The 25,279-nt window shown below is 38.0% G+C and overlaps 1 protein-coding gene across 1 annotated transcript; it reads right to left on the reverse strand.

Moving 5' to 3' along the window:
* Positions 1-1,113: 1,113 nt before the first annotated feature.
* HPGD (hydroxyprostaglandin dehydrogenase 15-(NAD)) lies at positions 1,114-25,220 on the reverse strand (the record flags this gene model as incomplete). Its single annotated transcript, XM_010146478.1, has 6 exons — positions 1,114-1,249; positions 2,307-2,470; positions 4,437-4,513; positions 12,353-12,449; positions 20,474-20,580; positions 25,097-25,220. Coding segments are annotated over 6 exons (705 nt in total), but the record flags the coding sequence as incomplete, so codon positions are not given.
* Positions 25,221-25,279: the final 59 nt, after the last annotated feature.

A 25,279-nucleotide genomic window follows, 5' to 3' on the forward strand; every position in this document is an offset into this window, starting at 1 on the left:
AAAAGATGCTTACGTCGGTGAAATTAGTCAGTACTCCTACGGAGGGTAAATACTAACTTTTCGCAGCTTTCCCAGGAGTTATTAATTTTTCTTATGCTATGAGCCTAAATAAATTACCATGTAAAAAGTTGTCTTTGGCAGGCTTGTAACCCATAGGGTATGAAGGTTTGTTTCATGCTTGTAGCTGGGGATTGTCCGGGATTCGAAAGCTTCGGTGGCTATCGGGAGGTGGGAAGCTCTTTCTTTTTTTTTTTTTTCATTGCCACTATATGGCATGCTCCACCTGAGAATATGTATCGTGGTACGAAAATGGACATGTATAAAACATGAAAAAACCCAGATTTTTCAGCATTTAATCGAGGTTTTAATCAATCAAGGAAAGAAATTCAATTTAAGTGTTTAGAAAATGAGATTTAATGAATAAGTACACATTTCAATCAATGCCGAAGTATTCATCCTTGTATATACAGAGTAAGAAAATTCATATATATATATCTATAAAAGAAAACAAAAATATTAGTGAACTATTTTATAAATAGCTGAAACCCAAGAAGATAAAAATCTGTACTTTATTATGTGATATGCAACATATTCTGTTGCATACATAAAGGAGGAAATATAATTTTGCCTCTTTTTCTATTTTACATTTCGTAAGAAAAAGTAGATTCTTAACCTCCTTATAGGTATATTTACGTTCTAGATTCCTGAACTGAATTCCTGGTCTGAAGAATTCAAGATGTAAATAAGTAGAAACTTATGACAGTGAAAAGAATTATACGAAGCAGGTCAGGTCTGCCAAACATGCTTGATGTATGTCAATCAGAACTACCAGAAGGAAAAAAAACTGGCCCCTATTAATACATAATCAAAAATCTTCAGAGCAGTGTGTTTATTCTAGTGGATAAATACTATTATTAGTGCTTATAGAATCAAAATAAGATGGTAACATCTTCCCACAGCATATTTTCTTGTCCTTCTCTGTTACCAGGATGTGAATGTTTGAACACTGCCACTGCTCTAAATAAATCACTAACCTTTTTCTCCAACATTTAGTCTTCTCAAATTTTTTTTATATTTAAGAAAAGCAAAAATTATTTAGCATAAACCAATTATTTATCTCTTTGATGTAAATGGTGTTTGGTTGTATTGTTGAAAATGAATCCCTTGAGATGCTGTAATCTTCATAACTTCTCCATTTAGAGTATCATCTTCAATTATGGTTATCAGTCCCTCAGCAATGATTGATGGGCTGAAAAAAAAAAAGTTGATATGTTAGAAGCATAATGGAAGAGAACATGTGAAAAGGACAAGTACAGAAACTCAGTGTAAATCTATACAGCCTGAAAATTAAACAAACTGGTATTTGAACAAATTTATTTTCAAGAAAAGCAGAGGTGGTATGAATGTTTTGGGAGAGAAATTCAGTCTCCTCAATCAGGACATACAACGTAAAGTGGCAACTTTACAAATCATCATTTGTTTGCTCTAGTTACTGCTAAATCCTTGTGGACATCAAGCTGCCACTGGGCTTCCTGTCAAAGCTTTCTCTATCGGGGCAGTGGACAGAAGTAATCCTTACACAATCCTCTGCAGCTCTTCGCTGTTGATTTGTCCTGTTTATGTAGGAGGACTGGCATACAAATGAGCATGAGGAGAAATTCATCACATGCAGTTTGCTATGGTCAACAGGTGCAATATATTTTCCATATGAAAAATTGTGGGTGAAACAACACAGCCATACAGTTTCCTTTGTGCAGAAGTATCTGAGCAGCTAAGTGTTAGAGATCAAGAAAGTGTTAAAAAATACCACTTTATACTTGTGTCGTTCTCTCACTCTTTTCTAGATGTCTGCTTTTCACCTTTGTTGGCAGTCACATGATGGGCTAGGTTAACTCTGGTCTGATCCACCATCGTCGCTACTGTGCTGTTATGAACTTAGTCCAGTTTTGTCAGTTCTTGGTCTGATTTTTGTCTTGGTTCACTTGCAAATTTTGTGAAAATTCAATACAAATTATATACTTTCTATCTCACAACAAGTTTGATTCAACAAATTCATGGAAGAACACCAAGGGCTATGAAAAACTAAACCCACCCACTTTAACTTGGGAATTTGATTTGACTTTGCTGGGAAATGGGAATGCATGAAGGGAAATATCACTGTGTAGGTGATAATCTTAAAATAGCCTTAAATATCTACCATTTGTTCTTGGTATATACTGTAACACATTCAATAGTCTTTTATCTGAGGCAGCATTTCCCTTTATTTTCATTTTACTGTATCTGTCACTGTATCTGACTTGACTTACTCCATCACGCCATAGAACTGCATCATATTTTTGATCTCATCCTTATATGAATAATATTGTCCCATATTCTCTTCTTTATCTATTGACTGAAGAATTGGTGTGTTGACAAATCCTGGACAAATTGTGTTGAGTCTCACACCGTAGTTTTCCATATTAGCAGCTAACTGAAAAGAGGAAAAGTTGAGCATTTGTCATCAACATTTTAAAACAGTATTGTGTAAGTAATTTTTCCAAGAATGAGATTTACCACTAAGTACTTTTCAGCCTTGCTTAGTGTGCAAATTTTTTACTACTGATTGTTTTGTTTCGACAACTAAATTTGAAGCACGTTTTCTCTAGTAATCATACCAGATAACTAGGAAAAACCCCACATTGTTTTGCTGGGAGTACAATTCTACAATAAAACAACATTCTTTGCATGCAGTTCCTTTTCTCTAATATTTTTGTTATTAGTGCTCTTCGCATGTCATTAACAGTATTCTAGGGTGATGATATAACTTTTATAAGCAAAACCAAGTAAGAAGTGTCTTCTAAATGTCTGCTTCCAATCTTATAAGAACTTTCTTATTTAAAGAAAACTGTCTGAAATCAAGATTTAACTGTAAGATTGCATCTACATCCTTCACATCAGCACAACTAGGATTTGGCCTCTACCCCTAGAACTGTAATGCTAAACCTTTCCAGCTGCTCTGTTGTCTCAGCCAAGGGATGAATCTATCACTGAGCATCTCCACAGGAAAGTCCCTGTGAACTCCAGGAAAGAGTCAGGAATTTTCTTTCAGGAAGCAGTTCAGGAACATGATGAAAGCAAGCAGCACAAATTGTTCTGGAAATGGTAAGACCCTTCATTTGTGGTGCTGTCAATGCATGTGTGTAGCAAAAAAGTCTGATCAGCATCCAGGCATATGTTGAATGCTGGATGAACTCTCCTGGCAATGGCACAGAACTTATGAACTATACATGATATATCCAAGAATAATCATAACTGTTCAACACTGAGTTCTTTTTATTTTAGCATTTAACAGGAATCCTTTCTGGTACTGTGTAAATCACATGACATTTCCATGATATGGTGGCCTGCTCTTTTGGTCTGGGGAAGAAAAGAAACTGGAGTCCCAGATGTTTTGTACCATACCTTCCCAACATTAGGCTGTACTGCTTTTCCTGGTAAATACAGTGATTCGTTATATTTATTATTCTTTTTCTCCTTGGCGTTCTCATGTTCCTTAGAGACAGCCTGTCCTCTAATTTTCTAGCAGACCTTTTGGTTTTGAACTTAGATGGTGATGTTTATATTAACGTGAAAACAAAAATGGAAAACCAGGTGTTATGTTGATGCTGCGGCTGATGTGTTACATGCGACACTTACCCATACTAATCTGTTTAGGTTAATCTAAGAAAGAAGTTATTGGGGTGGGGGCATAAAATATGGATAAACTATCGAAAATTATAATTTCAGGTGCTTTATTCTGGAAATTAGATTGGAAATCTTATATAAGTGGACTATCTCTAAGCTTAGCCTATGAAAGTGTAAGCATATTTGCTCTCTCCAAGATATTTTATCATACTGCTTGTTCAGTTTAACTAGAAAGTTTTGGAGTCAGAGGCCAAGACTTACTATGTGGTCATGTAACATCTAACATGTCCCATCCTGAATGTGTCATTTTGCATTTTCAGCATATTAAGAGTTCGTAAGAATAAATAACAGTAAATATTTTTCTGTTCAAGTTACTTTTTGTACACTTTAGTGCCTATTTATCATTAAAAAAGTAATCAACCTGACTTACAAGTAAGGAAACCAAATTGTTAAAAGACTGGGACAGAGTTATGAAAAATATTTTTAAAGCTTGGATAAGAATTTGACTTTTGGGCTCTTTCCACTCTCGTTAAATTACTTTGCAACATCTTTCTTCCATGATCCCAAACCCTCAAATTGGTCAGAAACACACACATGCCTTAGTTATTCCATCTTTGGATTCCCTTTGTGAAAGGAGGGAACCTCCACTACTTTAGGCACTTCATTTTCTTTAAGACAATTGGTTCCAGTTGTTTGACAACGAAGCGGGAACATGAGAAACTTAGCATGTTCCCAAGAAGCTGCTGATACCATTTTCAAAAATCCATACTTACTGCTATTGACCGTGTGAATCCAATTACACCATGCTTTGTAGCACAGTACACAGGTTGGAATGCAGCAGGCATGAGTCCTTCAAAATAAAAAGGTATCCGAATAAAGATGTTGGGTACTCCTATTTATGATTACCTTAAACACATATATAGGTCTAGAATGTAAAAAGTGAGTGATGGATTTATAGATGCAACAAAATAGGTTAGTAAAAATTTGCAAATGGTGTTTTGTAATTGGAGGTAGGCTGGAAAAAGAGAGAAGATGGACAAAAACCTGAGGAGGCAAAAGAAGATGTATAACTTTAAAGAGGAAAAGTTCTGTCTATGAAGGGTGACTTAAAACAGGGGACAGGAGCTGGAAGAAAACACTGAAGAATGAGATTTGTGAGCCGCCTTCTATGAATCTGTAAAGCGCTTAACGTGTATAAAGTATTTTAGATGAACTTTGATTACTGAGGCCGCTATGTAAACTGGGCAGCTGCAATCATTTACAGCGATTTCAGGGAAGAAATGTGGGAAAAAGTAAGGGAAACAGCAAAATCCACTTGGACCATTGTAACTGCTTTAATATTTTCTTTGTATATCAAAACCTTAAATCCCCTGCTTATGTTGTTTCTGTGGAACTCTAAGAAGACTCAGGCTCAGAGAAAACTTTTCCCCCAGCCCTGGTGAGAGATGAGTGTGCTGCACAGCAGACTGAAGAGCAGCCAGCCAACACATCTGCCTGGGCAATACTGTTACTGCTTATTTATTTGACGGTGTGGCTGGTACTGTAACAAATACATACTCTCTTGCATAGTGGTTTTTGCTCAGAGGAGCACTTATAAGCAAAGTAATTCAGACTTGATGCACCATCTGAAGCATTGTGAAATTTATTTCACTTATAATACTGCTCTGGTAGTATTTCATAGGTGATAGGGTTTTGGTGTTTTTTGTTTTTTGTTTTTTTTTTTTTTTAAAGGAGAAGATAATGAAATAGGGAAGGCATTTTGCAATAAGCAAATGGAAAAAGCACTAGGAAGTGAATGCAGGACCTCAGTGCAGAGAGAGTATAGAGGTAAGTGAGTAAACATTGTGAATAGAATGAAAGATGAAGACCTCAGATAGTGAGCAGAAAGAAATGAGAGATGTGGATAGGAAAGCTTTCTGAAGCATTTTCTAGATTACATTACATTGGCTGAGAGGGATTTCAGGGTATGGTACCATGGGCCCTGTTTGGGAATGAAAAGCCAAGGTGAAGATTTTTAGAAGGGAAAAGGAAAAAGAGGTAACAATCCTTGGTAATACCATTGCTTATCTTACATAAGGAAAATGAGAAGCAAAGCGAAATATGACTGCTAACATTGTGAACCTTTATAATGGGGTTGAGAGAGCCTAACATTATTTATAGTAGAGGAAGAAGAGAGAACAGAGGTTTTGGAGGAAAATTAGGAACTGAGTTCTAGCAAGACTGAGTTTGTTGGCAAAAAGCTGGTTAAGAAGAGATGACAGACCATGAGTATATATACATTTCTGCTCATTATGCCAACCATTTCCACTGTACAATGACAGCCTAACTGGACCACATGGATGCTGTAGTTCCACCTGAAAGCTAGGGTCTTGTGAACAGCAAACCACAGCCTGTCCTTAAGTTGGAGGGTAACATTTGTCTGTTTTCCTGAATTTGGTATTGTAAAACTGGATACTGATTTTGATGCGTTAATGTTTGATTCTATTGGAAGTAATCCAAATTAATACCTCAGATATGATTTTTCATTCTTTATATGTCATATCTTTAAGTGATATATTCAAGAAGAGGTGTGGCTTATCTCAGTGGAGATGAAAAATACACTAGGCAGCTTTAACTAGGGATTTGCGAGAAAAATTATGTACGCCAGAGGCTTGCATGGACTCTTTGCTCTGGAATACATTTTGTCTGATGGAAAAAACTTTCTAAGATGGCACAAAGCTCTAATTACAACCCTGACAGCTTCAAGGTTTTATCTTGGTTTAAACGCTACAGAGGTAATCCAGTGAAAGCAACGCTATTAGCACTGTTCAGTGGTGGGAAATGAAGAACTTAACGTAGTGGCTGGTTGTTCTCTTAAATTTGTATATTTATCTGCTTAGCCTGGATTAATATATTATGCTTCTGATTGAGAACTTGCTTTATGAGAAATAGCTTTTGTGTTGTCTCCTGTGGGTTGCGATTGCAACACAGGCTCAATATTCTCCTGACTGGTGACTTTTGATGATCGTCCCCATTCTTCAAATAATTGGAAACATGGGAATATTTGCACATTGGAAATATTATGATACTATTTTTTTTAAACTCTTGAGTAGTTTTACATGTTTAAAGAAAAAAATCCAAACGAGGTTAAAGCTAACAGACACACAAAAGGCAAAATTACTGGGGAAAAAAAGAGGAGGAATTTAGAGGTTGTTTTATTATTTTTTTTTTTTTAAACACAATAAGACAAATTACTTGTTACTTGAGAGGGAAGAGAAACAAAGTCAAGAAATAAACAAAGGAAGGACACAGCTCACAATAATGAAGTGGAATAAGGTTCAAAGACTTACTTAAATGTCAAAAGACAACAGGAATAACAAGGCCGGAAGGGAGGAACTAGTAACTTTTTTTGAATCAAAGCATTAAACCAGTTACTTCCTAACTGAAATTATTATTTTTGCTCAAGTGGAGAACCAAGAAGAAATCAATTGATTCACTTTCAGCCAAAGCAGCAACACTGAAGACGGGTCCTAGCATCTCTCACACAAAACAGTAATGGTTCTGCCTCGCGTTTGTTGCTGAGTTCAGTAGTCAGAACTGTGGTGTGGGATTGCCGGCTCTGAGCCACTTCCCTGCACCAGGAAGAGCTGTTAGAAGGTGTGTCCTAGGGACCGTGCTAGCAAGTATTTTGGGATGAGCCTCTGGGTGACGTTTAACCTGCTCTACCTGAGCATTTATTCAGCCACTGAGCAAAGATGACTTCGTAGCATATTAGTTAGGGCATTCATTTGGTAGAAAATCTGTATTGTATTTCTGCTTCCATAAATATTTAATTATCTTGTGCAAAGTGGAATGGTAGTGAAACAGACTGGAGAACATTATGCCCAAAATAATGGGGAGAGGAAGGGAAGCTTGTTCAGATGGATGGTGAAGGGGCAGCATAGCCCTGGAAAGTGATACCTATGGTTTTTAATCCGACTTAGCAAGGGAAGGCAACTATGCCTAGATTTTCCTCTCTCTGGATGTTGCTGCGTCACTGAACTGTTAGATGAAAGGGGACAGGAAACTTCATTCTCGCCCCAAATGATCTTCATTGGGAACTGGTTAGTGAATTGCAAAGAATTTCATGATGAATGAAGGTGCTCTTTGGTTTACCAAAACCAATTTAAACAGACCAGCAGTAATCCTGTGCGCCAGTGTTGATTGTGCTCTTTTTTTATTTTTCTCACTTCCTGGCAGGCCGACAGGGACAGCTCTTGGCCTTGGTTTTGCCCTCGTGCCCTTGTTACAGTATAAAGACGACTCCACCATTTGAGACATGCTCTCAGACTTTTCACTGTAACTGCTTATTTATCATGGTCAACCGTTCCAATGTCGACATCTTGAGAAATTAGTAGTGGAGGTGGAGGATTGTGTCAATATGCTTGAGTTGTATCAGTAAGCTTTGTGGAAACTGGTATTTCCTTTCAGTTCACTGAAGACTCTGATGAACACAGAATTAAGCATTTTTCCCAGGTAAGCTTTCCCACGGAACATGTTGCCCTCAGGGATTTGAACAAATCTCTTTCTTTGAATGAGATTTACTACCTTTTAGGTGACCTTTCTGCCCCCTATTTGCTCCATGGGTGCACTGTTAGGAAGCTTAAGGCGAATGTGATTTCTGTTTGATAGTATCTTTAAGTTTCATTAATTATTGGATGAGTGTACTTCATGTTTGGATGAGTGTGGCACAGAGAATAAAAAACCATGGTCTGTTTTCTCACATGGCTGTTGACCTCAGGGAGGCTTTGGGGTCAGCAGAAAGCATTGCTTCTATGCTATGATTATGCAGTGAGCTCTATTCCCAGTTGTACTTTGGACAAATATATTCACTGTTAAAATATTTAAATTTTCCATTAAAATTTTCTCTCACTAATGTGATAATCACAGTATCATGTGGCATCCTAAAATTCTAAATTTTTCATTGTTTATGAACGAGCTATGTGAAAATGCTGAAAGGTAAGTTTTTGCAAACTGACGGAACCTGTTTAAAAGCAAAGCAAAAGTGTGCTTCTCTGTGTGCTGAAAATACACCTAAAGTAATTTGTTTTCCTTTCTCTATTAGTTTGTTGGTTTTGGTGGTGTTTTTGTTTTTTTTTTTAAATAAAATATAGTTCTCAAAGCCTATTGCAAAACACAGAATACTTACAAATAAACAACATCAAAATATTTAGCCATATTTATTTAAATGAAACATCTTTCCAAACCACGTTACCGAAATCTCCTTTGTCGCCCCAGGCAGAAGTCTGGATAAGGAGTATGCAGTATGCTTACAACGTTCTTCTAAGGCCAAAGCCTCTTGGGAAGAAGCGGATATGTAACTAGAGAAAGGAGCTAGAGGCATTATGGTCCTACAGAGTGATGAGAGAATTGAGTAAAGGGGTTTATATAATACCCTGTTCCTAAGAATAGGGAGGGGTACAAGATCACACTTGTTGCGTTGGTTATACTGCTGTGAAGTGTCAAAATAAAGGCAGCAGAAATCCTAGCAAAACTTCTAAGGTGTGTCGTTTCTAAGAAGTTTTTAACAGTGAACTTAAGTCTCAAGGGAACATTTTCTAAAATTTCTAACCTCATTCCTGTGGATTCTGCTCAGCATCCTCCTTTTTACAATGGGGAGGGACCAGGAGCTCTTCCATGATGCTGAACTGAAGGCCTCGGTTGTACAGCCATTGACACCTTTGCTCCACTGTATAACTGTGATAAAGTCTTGCCTTTACTTAGCCATATGCTTAGCTTTGTTCTTGTGATCCCTGTAAGTTCATAACCTAAAGAAGCCTGTTTGCTGTGTGGGGTACTTCAAACAGTTCTTTTGGCTGAAGCTTTCTATAGGAGGAACTGGCTGCTTGTGGAGCTTGAAGTTGAGCGCCATCAAGCTGCTGAGGCATACAACAGAACGGTAGCCAGATACACTACACATTGCACAACTCTCAAAAACCTATCATGATCTTACACTTAATATTTTGCCAACTTTTAAGCCGTCTATGCATAATTATTATTTTTTAATCTGCTAGAATCCAGACATACACATCAGGTTTCACAGAATACCTTCTTGATAGTATGAAAGTTATCAAAACAAAAGTGCATGCATACACAGGAATTCCTTTCCCCCTTTACCTACTAAAAGTGTACCAGCCATGAAAAGGTAAGAGAGAATACTAAATTTAATCACAGAAATAATCTCAGGACTTAAGTTTAGTTTTGTATGCTTTTTTTGTTGCTTGTAACTATGTCTAGTGGAAGGTGTCCCTGCCCATAGCAGGGGGGTTGGAATTAGATGGTCTTTAAGATCCCTTCCAACCCAAACCGTTCTATGATTCTGTTAAACAAAATTTAAATTAATGTGTGTCACTTCCTACAGAAGAATTTACTCTTTGAATTTGAAATGAAGTTTATTATAGTGAAAAAAACTGAATTGGCTCTTTTATGGGGCCAAGTTGGCAGTAAAACACATTTCCCATTATCTCAGTTGTTTAGCAGTGTCACTTCCTCTTGATACGAATGCACAAATCCCCCCAAATGAAGAAAGTTTTATAGCTTTGAGACTCAGTGGGTTAGGAGTTGGGCGCTTGCTGCATGTGCTCACACGTATCTCCCCCTTTCTTAGTCCTGTCTTGTGGAGACACTAGAGAAAGGAAGATTCAATACTGGAAAGACAGGGTGGATGCTCTGGCTTTCATCCAGCTGAATGAATGCTTTAAACATCCACTTCATAGGAAGCATTTAAGTAGTTCTGTGGGTATTTGGAAATATAAAACAATAAGGCTTCATTCTGTCCCTAGTTCAAATCATTGGCAAAATTCCCATGGTGAAGAACTGGAAACTAATTAACATGTAAAGCAAATATTGTTGAATGTTACGTAAGCACTAAATATAACTCTTGCTGCTCAGTAAGACACAAGAATATTTGCTGTCTGCAGAGTGATTCTGATAAAATCTTAGAGAGAACTTGGACAGAGGGTATCAAAACCACTCAAAAGTTTAATGATCAACTTAGCTAACTCTGAGAAAAGAAAACACTCGAAGGGAATGTTAAGTAAGCCAATGGCAGTTTGCCTTTTATATATGGAATAAACGGCAGGACTTAGACCTTCAGACTGGAAAGGAGAATGAGAGTCACAAAGCACAAATAGTAGTAAATAAATAAACGATAAAAATTAGTGTATGTCAGCTTTTGTAATGTGTTTGCCTTATGACCTGGGAAGCAATTGCTAAATACAAGCCATGTAAAAGCAAACAAAGCGAAGAACACTGGTTTTGAGAGATACCTGCAATCATAATGGCACAGTGTTAATGCTAAAAATGTAAGTAAATAAATGCAAATTTTAATCAAATAATTAAAATAGCACTTAGACACTCTTAACAAACTGAGAACAGCCAAGCTGTTACGTCTTGAAATCAAAATCATTTTGTGTTCATTTGAGACTAGTTAGAAAAGGAATCAAACTACGTGCTACCCCTGCCCTTTCTTAAACACTGCGTCGGCATCAGTACTGCTGTGAAAATGTTTAATCTTTTACTTGTGCTGATGAACTCTTGTACTGCAGTAGCATTTCCACTGGGTTAGTTTGGTCCCAACACAACGTCCATTTCAGCCGATGGAGATAAACTTACTGGCACTAGCAGGCGATGTGTTAGGCAGCATTGCAAGGGCTGACTTAGAGGTACCTAGACACTTTTAATAAAGGACCCCTCACCCCTGAGGCATGGCCATATATTAAGTCAGATCCTCAAGATCCACATCCATTATGTTGATAGGGTGAACTGGGCTTCTCACCGCAAAAGCCAAGGTTTACAGGAGGATTTAATAATACTCAGAACATTCACGCCTAGAGGGCACTAATCCCCATTCACCCACAAGAACTACGGCCACTGCTGTCTTACTGTCTTGTAATTGTTAAAACACATAGGAATACCCCAGAATAAAATTACTGTAATTTGTTATTCTGCATGGATACCAGAGAAAGCACTGACAATCCAAGTGTAAGCCAGCATACATACTACTTTTCCAGACAGTATGACACTGGCAAGAGAGGACAAACTCTTCAAACAAACAAGAGACAATGCAAATATTTCCCCACAAATTTTTTGAGGAAGGGCATCAGGTGACATCATTCTCTATTTACTGTTTCCCCTTCAGCTGTGCTTTTTTGCTCAGCCACTGCAACATGCATATCTACAGGAAAGGCAGAAGGACTCTCCCTAACAAATGAGCAGCAATGGTCCTGACGGACTTAGAAGCTATATAATTCTATTTTTATGTCAATAAACTGAAATACAGTTATAGCATAGGTAAACAGTGAGCAAAGAATGTGCTAGATTAAGCTCAGTGAAACATGAGTGTTAATTTTATGGCTTCTCAAGCAGAGGTAGATCCCACCTGAGAGGACTTGGAGCACAGGCAGAGTTGGTGTGTGACAATCTTCATTAATAAAGTAGATACAGTCTAATCTTAAATGTTCCTACAGCTGTGCTCTGACAGAGTTGAATGGGGGACCTTCTGCTGCTTTCTTTGGTATTACCTGGGTTGCTATGCTGAAAACCAGGTCAGAATGGGAATAAACAGGGAAGAGCCATAAGAAAGAAGAAAAAGGGTGACTGATCAGTATGATTAATATATTTTGGAAACAAACTATTGAGTAGAAAGTGTTTATACAGAAAATATTCTTACCTGCCAAAGACGAAATATTAATGATTACTCCTCCGTCACCCCCATTTCCTTTTCTCATGTATTCTAGGCCGAGATAGGTTCCTCTAATCACAGATGTCTGATATAGAAGGGAAAGGGATGATTACATTTCAAATATGTTTATTTTGTGCTCCTAAAAACTAAATCTTGCTTTAATTCTTGTGCCTAGAACCTATATTGCTTTACCAGTGCTCTTATTTATGCTTGGAAGATTATAAACACAGAGAGTTTTGACCAGGGAAGGTTTACAGAATTGTGAATCATGGAGAAAACAAAAATCTTCCAAGGTAATAAAAGAAGACAGTAAAAAAAAAAAAAAAAGGAAATCTACACATAACTAACACCTAATGGATAGTAGCTGGGTGTTCTAGAAAGAAAAAGCTTTTAAAATCAGAATGTTAGAGTATTTTTCTATCATCTATCTAAATTCCCAAACTGAAATTGGAATAATTTAAAGACATGTATTACGTTTCATTTCCATTAGCTGATAGTTTTACACATACGTGTTATAAAACATAAAGTAAATGTCTTAAGTTCAGCTGCCCTTTGCACTTACTGGTTTTAGGAATCAGATTTGGAAGACTCCATGTCCTACTCTATTAATATTACTTGTTCATTGCTCAAATATCATGAAGTTTAGCTGCCCGTTGACAGAGAAAAAACAACTTGAAACGTCATTACCAATTTTGCTTTGGAATAAGATAAAGAATCAGCTTGTTACCTTTTCTGCAGCTGCAGCATTTTATGCGATATTTTCAATATCAATATTTTTCCAGTATACACATTTCCCAGAATAATGTAAAAACCACCACCACAAAATATGAATAGTTCAAAATTTTGAAATAACATTTTAAATTTTTCTTAAATAAAAAATTCCCATAAAAAAGCTTTTCTGTTTTTCTCCTGGAAAGTCTTAAGTAACATACTTCAAAAATGTTTTCATTAATACCAAAACAATGTTACTGATTAAATGTTTTAACAGAAACTTTCCAAAGAACTCTCTCCAGTGACTTGTAAAACACCAAACAAAATCTGATTGCTCTCACACGTCCCAGAAAGTTTCAGAGCCATTATAAATGTAGTCAAGTGCTGTTTAGTGTTGACTGTCATATGTAAACTTTAAAGGATTTATTGAAAATCAAGATCGTTCTGAACACGTATTCATTGGCAGCTCGGCTGAGATTAGACTTGGACTTAAGAGTGGGTGGTGTTCTTCAATATATACATATGGTAGGCTGTACACGAGACATTTCAGAAGGGAAGGGGTTAACACTGTCTGTGGAGAGGGGGTGCAGGTCCTGTCATGCCCTGGGGCAGTGGCTCAGCCTACTGAACAGAAAAAGAGCTCCACTTAGGATCATTAGAGGAAATAAATCATTTGGAGAAGGAAGTAGCTTGGACCTCATTGAGGATTTTTCTATTTCTCCAGTCTTCTCTTTCGAAGACATAATAGATCTAGATGAGTCTTTGGCCAAACCACAGTTATAAGACAATGAAAAATTGGGTCACTTGACTCTCCTATCAAAATCCCCATACTGCTCTTTTTTTTCCTGTCTAGACTCCATTTGCTTAGCATTTCTGGGGAAGCCTTCTCCTTTATGAAGGTATTGTGAGAAATTGTCTTCAGATGCCCTTACACCTGCTGCTATCCTTGCAAAAACCTTCTCATCCAGTGCAGCTGATCTCGGGGGCCATGGCCGCTTAGAAGTCTTGGTGCCACTTCCCTGTAGAGCCTGTCAATCCAGCTGAGTTGATAAAGCAAACCTGGCTGATGTATCTGGGTGCCAAATGCTCAAATGGGAAAGAGGATTTTCAAAGAACAATGGTCTTTGGAGTATTGTTTTCCAAAGAACAATAGCACGTTGGGGTTTAGTTTTGTTCTGAAATCTACCTTTGCAAGTGCATAAATTGGCCTTGGGCCTCCTCTCATAAGAAATGTGACTCTGGATTCCTGTTTGTTGACATCAGAATACTTCTTCGGAATTCCAGAAGAAAACTTATCACTTCATTATACCATGAAATACACAATGGTGAGTTTGGGAATATCTGAGTATCAGCTTCCATAAATTACAGATTTAAATTAAGGAGATCAGATGTTCTGAGGCATCATACAGTAATAAACCTAAAACTTGGTATCTGACAGCTGGGTATACTTCGCAAAATAATTGTGCAAAGACTCAAAGCATTTGCAGTTGCTTTTGGAAGTGTCACATCAGGAATCAGTAACTTCACAAATCATTAAATGGCAATTTAGGTATCAGTGTCATAATCAGAAACAATACATACAAAAGATGTGATTCTTGACATTTCTGTGTATCCCATGGCTGTATAGTTTTAATTGTATCATTCTAAAAGAAATCATATTGAAACTCTGATTCTAATAAGACTCCAAGTCATCAGTTTTTTCTGGCATTAGGAGTCAGCGTTAGCCGGTATTGTGCAATGTTCTCATATTCCAACACTACACCTGTAATTCAATGTTCATACTCTGTGTTTCATATTAGTTTGATCTATTAAAAAAAAAAAAAGTATTCTTCAGTGAAAGCGCCCAGAACATCATTAATTGTTATTCTTTGTGACAACTGCTTTGAAAGTAATTTAGTACACAATGCCTTTTTTTTTTAAATCTAGTGTTCAAGGCAGGTTTTCCAAATGACATAGTTTCTCATACCTATTTAATAGGGTTTCCCTTGCCACCTCTTGTCTGATACTTCTGCTGTCTCCTTATGCATACTAAGATTTTATGCCAAGGAATTATATCTGCTTTCCTTTAGTGCTGAAGATGACTACTCAGTTTTATCAATGTGGTAAGGCAATACGAATTCCTTTGAGGGAACAAACCAGTAATCAATCAGTCCTAACATTGTATGTAGGTTTCTGAGCTAATCTAGTTCAGTGCTAGGAATACCGAACAAAAAACTAATGAAAGAGCCATTGACTTGTGGTTTCATAAAGCAGGTTAGCACAGAGCTGGAATTTGACCCAAGATCATTTGACTTTCATACTGTGATGTTGTAAATTGATTGCTATCTATAAGGAAACATTTTGAAGTGCTTTACGAACTGCGTAAGAGGAACTTCAAAAGTCTGAAACTAAGTGCTGCTAGTGATATCCACGGAAAATTGTAGCATGTTGCTGTTGGACAGAAAGGTGGGACTGATTTTGCCTTTAATGTAGATTTTCTAGGAAGCAGACAGGTTGCAGCAAGCATGCAAGTCCCTTGGTTAGTTTACTTGCTATATGAAATTAAATTGCAGGCTCTTCAGTTGGAATTTCCAGCTTGAACTGTGGGAAACAAGAAGCCTAGGGAGGGAGAGGCAGAAGTAGAAAGGAATGTGCAGTAAGATTTGATAATTTGCTAAAAATCAGTAGCTTTTGTACCACATAGAATGAAATAACATGTTCCAATTTTTTACTCTGCAGTTTTCTTTGCCACCCGTTCCTGAAGGACATATTAAGGTAAATCTGCGTCCTTCCTAGTGCAAGATGAATAACAAAAATAATTATACTGAGAGGATTTTTTATGCACTTAGGGGATTGATCCTCATGCCACTGATTTCAGGCTAAGTGGTAATTCTTACAGTTTGGTGGCCACAGGCACTTAGTCCTCTTTCTGACATCAAATTATGCTCAAGAATACATAACTAACCCATTAAACAACAGCGTTAGTGGATTTCTGGTTCTTAGAATGCAAGCTTGGTAAACTGGTGACCTAAGCCTTTTTATCTTCTGCAACTAGCACTGTTGGGTTTGTGCTGTTTCTGTGTGGGTACCATTAAAAATAGTGCTTGCCTCTGTCTGTACCGTGGGACCTGGTGGTAATTCCCACCTGCTGAATCCGGCTATGTGTCCTGGTCACACTATTTTGGGATGAAAGTTCAGTCCTTACCATTTTCCTGCTGCACTGGGCAAGGAGAGCATGGTGTATGGCCGAGAAGAAGGTTGCAGCATAGTCCCAAGGGATCCCTTTTATGGCTTGCACAATGGAACAACCTTCCGATGATTATGACGTCTTTGTCCCCCAGTAGGGGGGGGACCTGTCTACCCTTCTGGTATCTACCGAGACATGAGTTGGTGTTTTGAGGAATAGTTCCTTACTGATGAGCAAATGAGTTGATTTTGCAAGGTTTCCTACTTCACCATGATATGTATTGAAAGGAGCCACACATAGGTACAGTGTTGCATTCCTTCTCTGTACTACCCGTCCAAGTATTTTGCAGGAACAAACCCTGAGTTAGGTAGACTGCATTTTAGAAGAGGACTTTTCTAAAGTCACAGAAACTTGTTATCTTTGTCATCTATGGAAATAAGTTATGCGAAGCCACAAAAAATGTACAAACTTGGAATTGCTGGCTACTGCCCTGTTTTGCCTAGTAATGAAGGATGAGACTGTCATGCACCTCAACAAATTTTACACATGTATTGAATTCTACTTCTCTCTAAGCAACACCTAAATAATTGGATCTCATATGACTGGTTTTTTTTGTCATGCCTGAATTATGGCCTGCAATTTAAAGTTTTGCCAGAATAATGTGTTAAAATGTACAAAATCATCACATGAAGATGTGAAGGAAATAATTGTGATTTTCCTCTCAAATTCTTTCATGAGTCTATTTAATTTCATTTGGGGAATCGGTTTAAATATACCTACAAAATAATAAATTTGTTGGTATTAGAAAACAATAAGATAATAAAAATGTTATGTAAAGTGCTTCTGTACTTTTGATTCAGGTAATATTTAAAGTGTAAGCATATATGATACCAGTACTGCTACGTTTAACTGTATACTGCAACCTACGTCAGTTTTCGTTTCCAAAAACAAGCGTAAAAAAGGAACCTCCAAGTAAATGTTGGGATTATCTTAGTGTAAAATGTGTTAAGTGCATTTGTAAAGAGAAAAAAGTACTGTAATTATAGCAGCCATGTATGATTACAGTGGTTCCAGAAAGCCTACATCATCAACACAAGATAAAATTAGGGGAGTTTCTTGGACCACCAAATCGTGTTTAACTAACGTGTACATTCAAGGCTCATAAAGATGTGGGCACTTTCTTTAAGGGTTTGAAGAGAAAAAGGTCAGATTATAACATTTTTGGATTCCTTAGGTGTAAGTTCTTATGAAGTTGAATGCAAGAAACACCGTTCTTGTCATGCTGGAGGACTGTAGGTAGGACTCCTGATAAGAATGTGTGTCTTGTGTCCTCGTTCTATTCTACTTAACTGAAAAGGTTAATAGAAATACAAGATACAAGTAGGAATTGTGGTTTATTCTCTCTTTTGCCTTCTAAATAAAATCCCACTTTTTGAACCTGCATCTGCATTTCTGTTCTTCCCACTTTCTCAAGCAGTGCTAGCAGGGAGCTTCCCTTGAAAAGGTCCTGAAAACCAACCGGTTATGTCAACTGTTTTAGCCATAAAGAACACACCCCATCTGTGTTTGCTCTGATTTATCTTGCTCTGTACTGCTCTACTTTTGTACTTTGTACTTTAAACTGGGGCAGGGAATATTTGTTGTATCAATATATATGATATCAATAAAATGATGACTGGCATGTGGTGGGGTTTTTTCCCCTTTTTTTAAAGCAGAAAATCTGTGCATAATGTGTACCAAAATGTGTGGCCATAGAAGTTATTCCTGTTCTTAGGGAAAGTTCAAAGCATACTTAAAACATCCAACATCAGGGAAATAGAGACATTCTAAAATCATGTATTTCATACATATTTTGCTCTTTTCTCTACCAGAATGAAAAAAATAATATTTCATGGCAACAACCAACATAACATATTACATGCAGCAGCTGTTATTCTTCCAAGCAAGAAGTACAAAATGTTATGTCTTGGTTGATGGAAATTACAGTAATTAGATAGAAATGCACTACGGAAATAAGCCAGTTATTTTACTCAAGGTTAGACAAGGAAAGAATATTCAAATAAGAAGATAAATGAGGATATTTGGATCTTAAGAGTGTCCTTGATTTAACCCACGTGGCTGTACTACTCTGCTTGTTCATTTTATGCATTCAGTCACCAGCATGGATTGATGAAATTTTTCACCTTGCAACTATGAATTAAGTTATTGGGACGTTTATGTTGAACTCACCTATACAATAATGTATAGACCTCATGATCTTCAGTTTGTTGGTTTCTTTTGTTGGTGGTTTCAGTTGGGTTTTGGTGGGGTTTTTTTTTTTTTCCTCCTCTAAATTTTTAGGGGCAGTAGCTTGATAGATAAGCATATATATTTGTAAAATTTGGATTCTGTTTTTTCTGCTCCTTGTGGTGGTTCAAACCCACCTATGGTCTGCTTCAGCCCAATAACTGGTAATAAGACAAAAAGAATAGTAGGAGGAGGTTATCAAGGGCTTCTCTTTGAAGCTCTTGGCATTGAAAAATTGTTTGGACGTCACTTTAAGTTAAGATACTTACATGGACATTAAATATCCTCCAGATTTGCTAATGAGAAATGCCTTCATGTTTTGAGGTAAATTTAGAGATGAAACACAGAAAAATGTGTATCTCCCATGGACCTTGATTGTTCTGGTGCTGACTAGCTATCTGTTCTTGTAAATTTGACAGGTAGATGGCTGACTACAGTAACTTATATCCTGTGTTAAACCAGGCACAAAGATATAGACAGATGTAATTTAGAACACACGTAATGAATTCTTTCAAATTTGAGAGACCTATACTAAAATACTGATGTTGCGTAGCAATAAGGATGTCACGCTCCTGTTACTTCACAGTATGAAGTTTTCTGATATTTGTATTTTAGAAATGAAAGAGGGAGGAAGAAAGATGTATAGTTAAATCTTAAAGAAAGTGGAAAGGAAACTGAACAAGTGTACTTCTCTTTTTGCAGAAATTTTAATCGGAACTCATTTCAGTCCCTTCCAAGAATAAGCAAATTGAATTGGATAGACATAAAAGATCAAGAAAAGGTATTATTAAATATAACTTTTTTCCTGAAATTCATATTTTCCCATTGATTTTTCTATAACTTTTTTCATGTAAAACTTCTGGTCTCTCATGTTACTTCTCCTGGTTTTCTTTTTTTGTGAATTCTCTTTCATGGAGGCATTAGGAATAAAAGATTCAGGTAACTTTTCCCTTAAAACTTTTGGCAAAAACAAACCTTTAATTTTCTTATTCTGAACTTTTCTTGTTGCATTGACAAATTCCAAATGACCGATTGGAGAAAACGCCACATTGCATTCCAAGCTTCCTTTTGGTACTTTCTTTTCATGGCTAGATCATAACAATTTGTAAGCACAGTCACAGGGGTGACTTGCTGTATCGCCACTGAATTAGAACTTCACAGGTCTTAGAATACAGGCTGGTCAGAGTTTTATTAACCTAGAAAGTTGGTCTTTATTTTGGAGCTTAAATCTCCTAGCAGTGTAGTCTGAAAAAAAAAAAAAAAGAATCCACTGGGAGAAAGATATTGTGGTCTCACCTGATGCCACACCAGATAACAGACTATTGCCTGTTCTTTGATATTCACAATAAATCTTACGGGCTCATTGAATGCACTGGGTTTTAGCAAGTAAGTGCCCTTAAGTAGTGTGCTTCTGTCGGTGATGATGGTGAAACGGCCTATATCGAAAGCCCAGATTACATGCTTGCTTCACTGGTGGAGAAAATGCTGAGCTCATGGTTAAATAAGTTTTCTTGTAATAACAACAAATTGCAACTTACTCCCTAATGCCGTCTGGCTGAGTCTGACAAGTAATTAAAACCTCTTCAAACATCCATATACACAGATTGGCCTCCTGTAGATGCAGCTCTACTGCTTTGGACACCCAACTGTTATACTTACCTTGGAATTCATTGAGTTTTGTAACAAGACAATTTTGCCTGGTGTTAGCCTGAGTACCTCTACCCAGTGCTGCATATGTTGGGTAGACACCTTAAAGGGCGCACCACACACATATTTGCGGGTTAGTACGTACGCAGTTACGTGGTTATGGTTTCAAGAACTGAGTTCACCAATCCAGTAGTTTATGATCACAGTAGTTTATATGCACAGCCTGTACAAGCCGAGGGCTGTTAAGTGTATTCCAGCATTACAGAAAGTATGAACACATGAAAGGAGATAATGCTTACCAAGTTAATTTGTATAGTGCTTTCCCAGTCCTTCTCATTGTTCACTCCAGCATTATTAACCACAATATCCAGCCTCCCAAAATGTTCAATTACTTTTCTGAAAGCACCTATAGTAAGATCCAAGGGTGAAATTTCTTAGCACTTATGGAAAAAACCACAATGTGTGCATGCAAATGAATGTTTTATTAGTCTACCAGAACATCTTCACTGTTTTGTTAATCACTATCAAACAACATCGAATTAAATTCTTTATCTAATCATTTGCTAATATTAAACATATTCAGAATAACTAAAAGGAATAAGATACCGTGGTTACCTTTTCATTCAGTTTTATAATGCCTGATAAAGGAGCTCATGATGGTTCTTAACACCCATACGTTTTATATTACATAGGAGCTTTGGCACCCTAATTACAGAATCAGAGAATGGTTTGGGTTGGACCTTAAAGCCCATCTATTTCCACCCCCCCTGCCATGGGCAGGGACGCCTTCCACTAGACCAGGTTGCTCCAAGCCTCATCCAGCCTGGCCTTGGACACTTCCAGGGATGGGGCATCCACAACTTCCCTGGGCAACCTGGACCAGTGCTTCATCACCCTCTCCGTGAACAGTTTTTTCCTATTATCCAATCTAAACCTCCCCACTTTCAATTTAAACCCGTTACCCCTTGTCCTGTCACTACAGGCCCTTGGAAAAAGTCCCCCCCCATCTTCCTTGTAGCCCCTTCAGGTACTGGAAGACCAAAAAATTAGCATTTATAGCTTGATTTGTAGCAGATTGATTAGCTAGTGAATTCAAGGTTTGGCCCATCTATTTTAAATGAAAATTAGAAGCTTCATGTGTTCAGAGCAATTTTCTTGGTTGAGTCTGAATTTAACCCAAGAACGCAGTTCTTATCCAGCGATATAACTACTATGACTATTTCAACTACAAATAATTAATCATAATATCTGATTAAATTTATCCATTTATGAATAAATTGCTATACATCCTACTTGTCAGGTAACTAATAATGTGTTTCTCATATTCAAACCTTCTTCCTTTTGTTGATGAAAATAGTGACCTCTCTTCCAAAAAATTTCAAAATAAAGAACTGGGAAAGTTCCACAATGACACTGTGTTCTCCCAGGTGACAGTGTTTGAACTAAGATACAAGATGTGTATGGAAAAACACGATGATGTCATAGCGATGAGCAAACATCTGGGCTGGCTCTGCTCTGACAGGACAGTTGGATGAGATGACCTCCAGGTGTTCATTCCAGACTAAGATTCTCGGTGACTGCAGGCATTATCTGATGTGTATATATAGCTTCCTTGTTTTTTCCCTCCAAATATTGTTCCTTGTCACTAAATATTTAGTATTCTGTAAACCAAGACACCACCACCCCCAGTACTGTTTTTAAAAAAACATTGTTTGTTGACTGACTGAAAATCTAGAGTATTTCAGATACTCAAATAAGGTTTGACAGGCCTTAACAAAACCACTTCACTAAGAGGTGATGCCAGGACCATCTTAATTTTCTGATGTTTAGTATTTGACTGTTACCATCAATCTGCATAACAGCAGCTTTGAGACATCTACGTTTCTTTTGCAGTGGCTGCAGAGGTTTACCAAGTGTTTTTTCTTGCACCAGATGGTCAGTATTATCACAGCCTTTTCTCTGCCTGAATACTGCAGGTCCATCACAGTCATCATCTTGTCATCTGAACAAGAGCTGGGCGGCTGATGGGCAAGGTTTTTTTTGTCCAACTGCCCTGATTGTACAGATTTTTCTAATATTCTTATTCTGTACTAGAATATTTTAATATTACTAATGCCTCTATTTTTGGCTGTCTGCCTTTCTGGCTTTTGTTATGTTTGTTGATAATTCATTCTCTGGTTTCTCAGCTTAACTCTTCAATCACTTCTCATTGTTCCAATCCTCCAACAGCGAGGACAAATGAAAAGCTTTGCTTTTGTTAGCAGCAGAACTGATTATTTAACTTAGTTTCAATGAGTAAAATAAATACAGTTTGGGTCCTCAATTACATTCAGAATTTTGGAAACTGACTCTCCGATGCTCTTTTAAGCCTTCTCTAAATAGAATCTTTCAGCAATCTCATTCTTAATAAAATCTCTTTTGTCTGCAAAAAACACAGTGCATGATAGCATTTTTCCCAATGATTTGTTTATTAAATTCACGCATTCTTGGCTAATTGTAGTTTTCTAGTTTACACATTAAGAAAAAAGCCAAATGCTTTTCAGCGGCTTGCATACCTATGTTAAAATCAAGGATTACCAAATTTGGAATATTTCTGGTAAAAGTTTACCTGCCTACAGTAATCCTATCTATTACCCATCCACAAGAAGAAGAAACTCATTATATAAAGTTTTCGCCAACACATCAGTGTATACTGAATTGTTCTTCCTTTTTTGAATGTAGACTAGTTCTGTGTTTACACTAGTTAGTGCTTATGGAATCATAAAAATTAAAAGCAGATGATCATATGAAATACTGAATGAAGAAACATAAAAAATGAAGAGGAGGATCCATTTAAAAGGAGAGACAAAACCAAAAGAGACCCTGACAAGCCAGTGGAAAGTAAGTACAAACACCAGTTACATGTGAGCTTCCTAAGTATTCATGGAAAGCAACAGTAAATACATGGTGATTTTTCAAGAGTGGGACAAACCAGAATATTCTGGGGGGACTATGTGAAAGAGTCACCAGAGAAAAAAAGCACAGACAAGAAAGTAGCTGAATCAGCTGGTTTCCTACCCATAAGCCTTATGTACCTAGATACTAGTTCTAGTACTGTGGCTTGTTTCATACTGAAAGGGCTAAGGTTAAAATAAGAGGAACTTCATTCACGCAAATGACCTTTAACATAAAAGACAAGCACAGGACTTAACTGAGAACTTTAAACACTAGGAGTGAAATTAATCTAAGTTTAGGAAAATAAAGCAGAGAAAGATACCCCAACCAAAAAGCTATAAAAAGTACCCCAGAATCCCCAAAGGATTGTAAAACATGATTGCAAATTTACGCTAAGAAACCTGCAGCACAGGAATAATGCATTTTCAGAGAAAAATAATCAGCAGCCACCCAATCTTGTTCTTGCTCCTTGCAAGAGCCTATTCCGAACCTATTCTGATTGTTCTTTTCCTACCAACTCGGTCCCAAAACCTCCCTCGCTGACCCACCCTGCTCACTCCAGTTTCCAGTTCACACCCCGCTGGTCCCGCACCAGCCTGGCACTAACGAGAGGAGGAATCATGGGAGACCAAGAAATAATCAGCAGCCACCCAATCTTGTTCTTGCTCCTTGCAAGAGCCTATTCCGAACCTATTCTGATTGTTCTTTTCCTACCAACTCGGTCCCAAAACCTCCCTCGCTGACCCACCCTGCTCACTCCAGTTTCCAGTTCACACCCCGCTGGTCCCGCACCAGCCTGGCACTAACGAGAGGAGGAATCATGGGAGACCAAGAACAGCAGGCTAACAGCCATGGCCCTGCACATGCTATTCCTAACGCTAGGATGCTTTTGCTTGCTTCTAGATTACTCCTCCCACTTATTGGAGAAAAAGTCAATAATCAGCCTAGCTGATAAAATCTTTGTTTGCTGATTAGAACAGATCTCAAATCTAAAGTCCAGCATCTCTCTTACAGACAGAAACTGTAAAGCTTTGCAATTAGGCATAATCACACTAGCTCTGAGCAGCGAACACCACTGCCAAGGTCTAGACTAGCTGCAATGTTTTGTGAGAAAGGAATGGCTACGCGCAGTCACCGCTGTTGAGAAGGTGGCCAGTCGATAAAAGCAGAACGAAAAATGTTCACATCTAGCCTGACCCCAAACGAATCTGGGGAAAGGTCACTGACAAAAGTGATGTCAAAATCTGAATCTGAGTCACTACCTATGAATGTATCAGTTTAATAATGAAACTTTGACAAAGTGATGTAGCTGTTATGAGGCACTGTGAAGGGTACATCAACATAGTATCATACTCTAAGAACTGAGTAGGGAGCAAGACTTATTCACAAAGTGAAAACCTAAAGGCAAGTCATACACGAGGGAAGCCGCTTGCCATTGCCTGCATCTGCAAAATGTGTGCAAAACGTTATCCACCCGCATTTACCACCATGATCAAGCAGTGTGGCATCTTCTGCCAATTGTGCTGTCAGCTACGGCAGCACACGTGAAGAGTGCTGGATGGAAGGAGCACTGCAACCCAGAACCGAATTCATTACCTCTGTGATGAGAGAATGCAGCTTGGAGTCTGTACTGAAACCTCATAAAAAGCAAGTCCCTGCTTTAAAGTTTATGTATATTACTCATAAAATAACAATTATCTCCTGCAGAGGCTTTCCTGCAAAAACTATCACACACGGCACTCAATGGGAATGATTTCTTTGGCTTTTCTTCGCAATGTGCCGAGCAACACGGTGAAATACAGGCAGGCTGGTAGTACTATTTCACATCCACAGGTTCAGAAACAAACCCTTTTTGAGTCACTGTCAGAGGCGATTGGGAGTAGGCTGTCCTCCAGAAGCCTTAATTGCAGACGTATTGGTGCAGCAGCCCGGGCTTTCAGGTCGCTGCATGTTAAGCCCGAGCGCCGCGCCGGCAGTTTCCCTCTTACCTTGCAGCTGCTCCTGGTCCGTAACGTCGCACTGGATGAACACCGTCCTCTGCGCTTCGAACTGCTCGTCCAGCGCCGCTTTGCTCTCCTGCCCGGCCTCGGCGTTGCGGTCCAGCAGGGCTACCTGGCCGGGGAGGGGGGGGAGGCTGAGCGCCGGGGCCGGACAGACGGGCAGGCGGCTCC

This window comes from Eurypyga helias, unplaced genomic scaffold, assembly GCF_000690775.1.
Source record: "Eurypyga helias isolate BGI_N326 unplaced genomic scaffold, ASM69077v1 scaffold31272, whole genome shotgun sequence".
In the NCBI taxonomy this organism is placed as follows: domain Eukaryota; kingdom Metazoa; phylum Chordata; class Aves; order Eurypygiformes; family Eurypygidae; genus Eurypyga; species Eurypyga helias.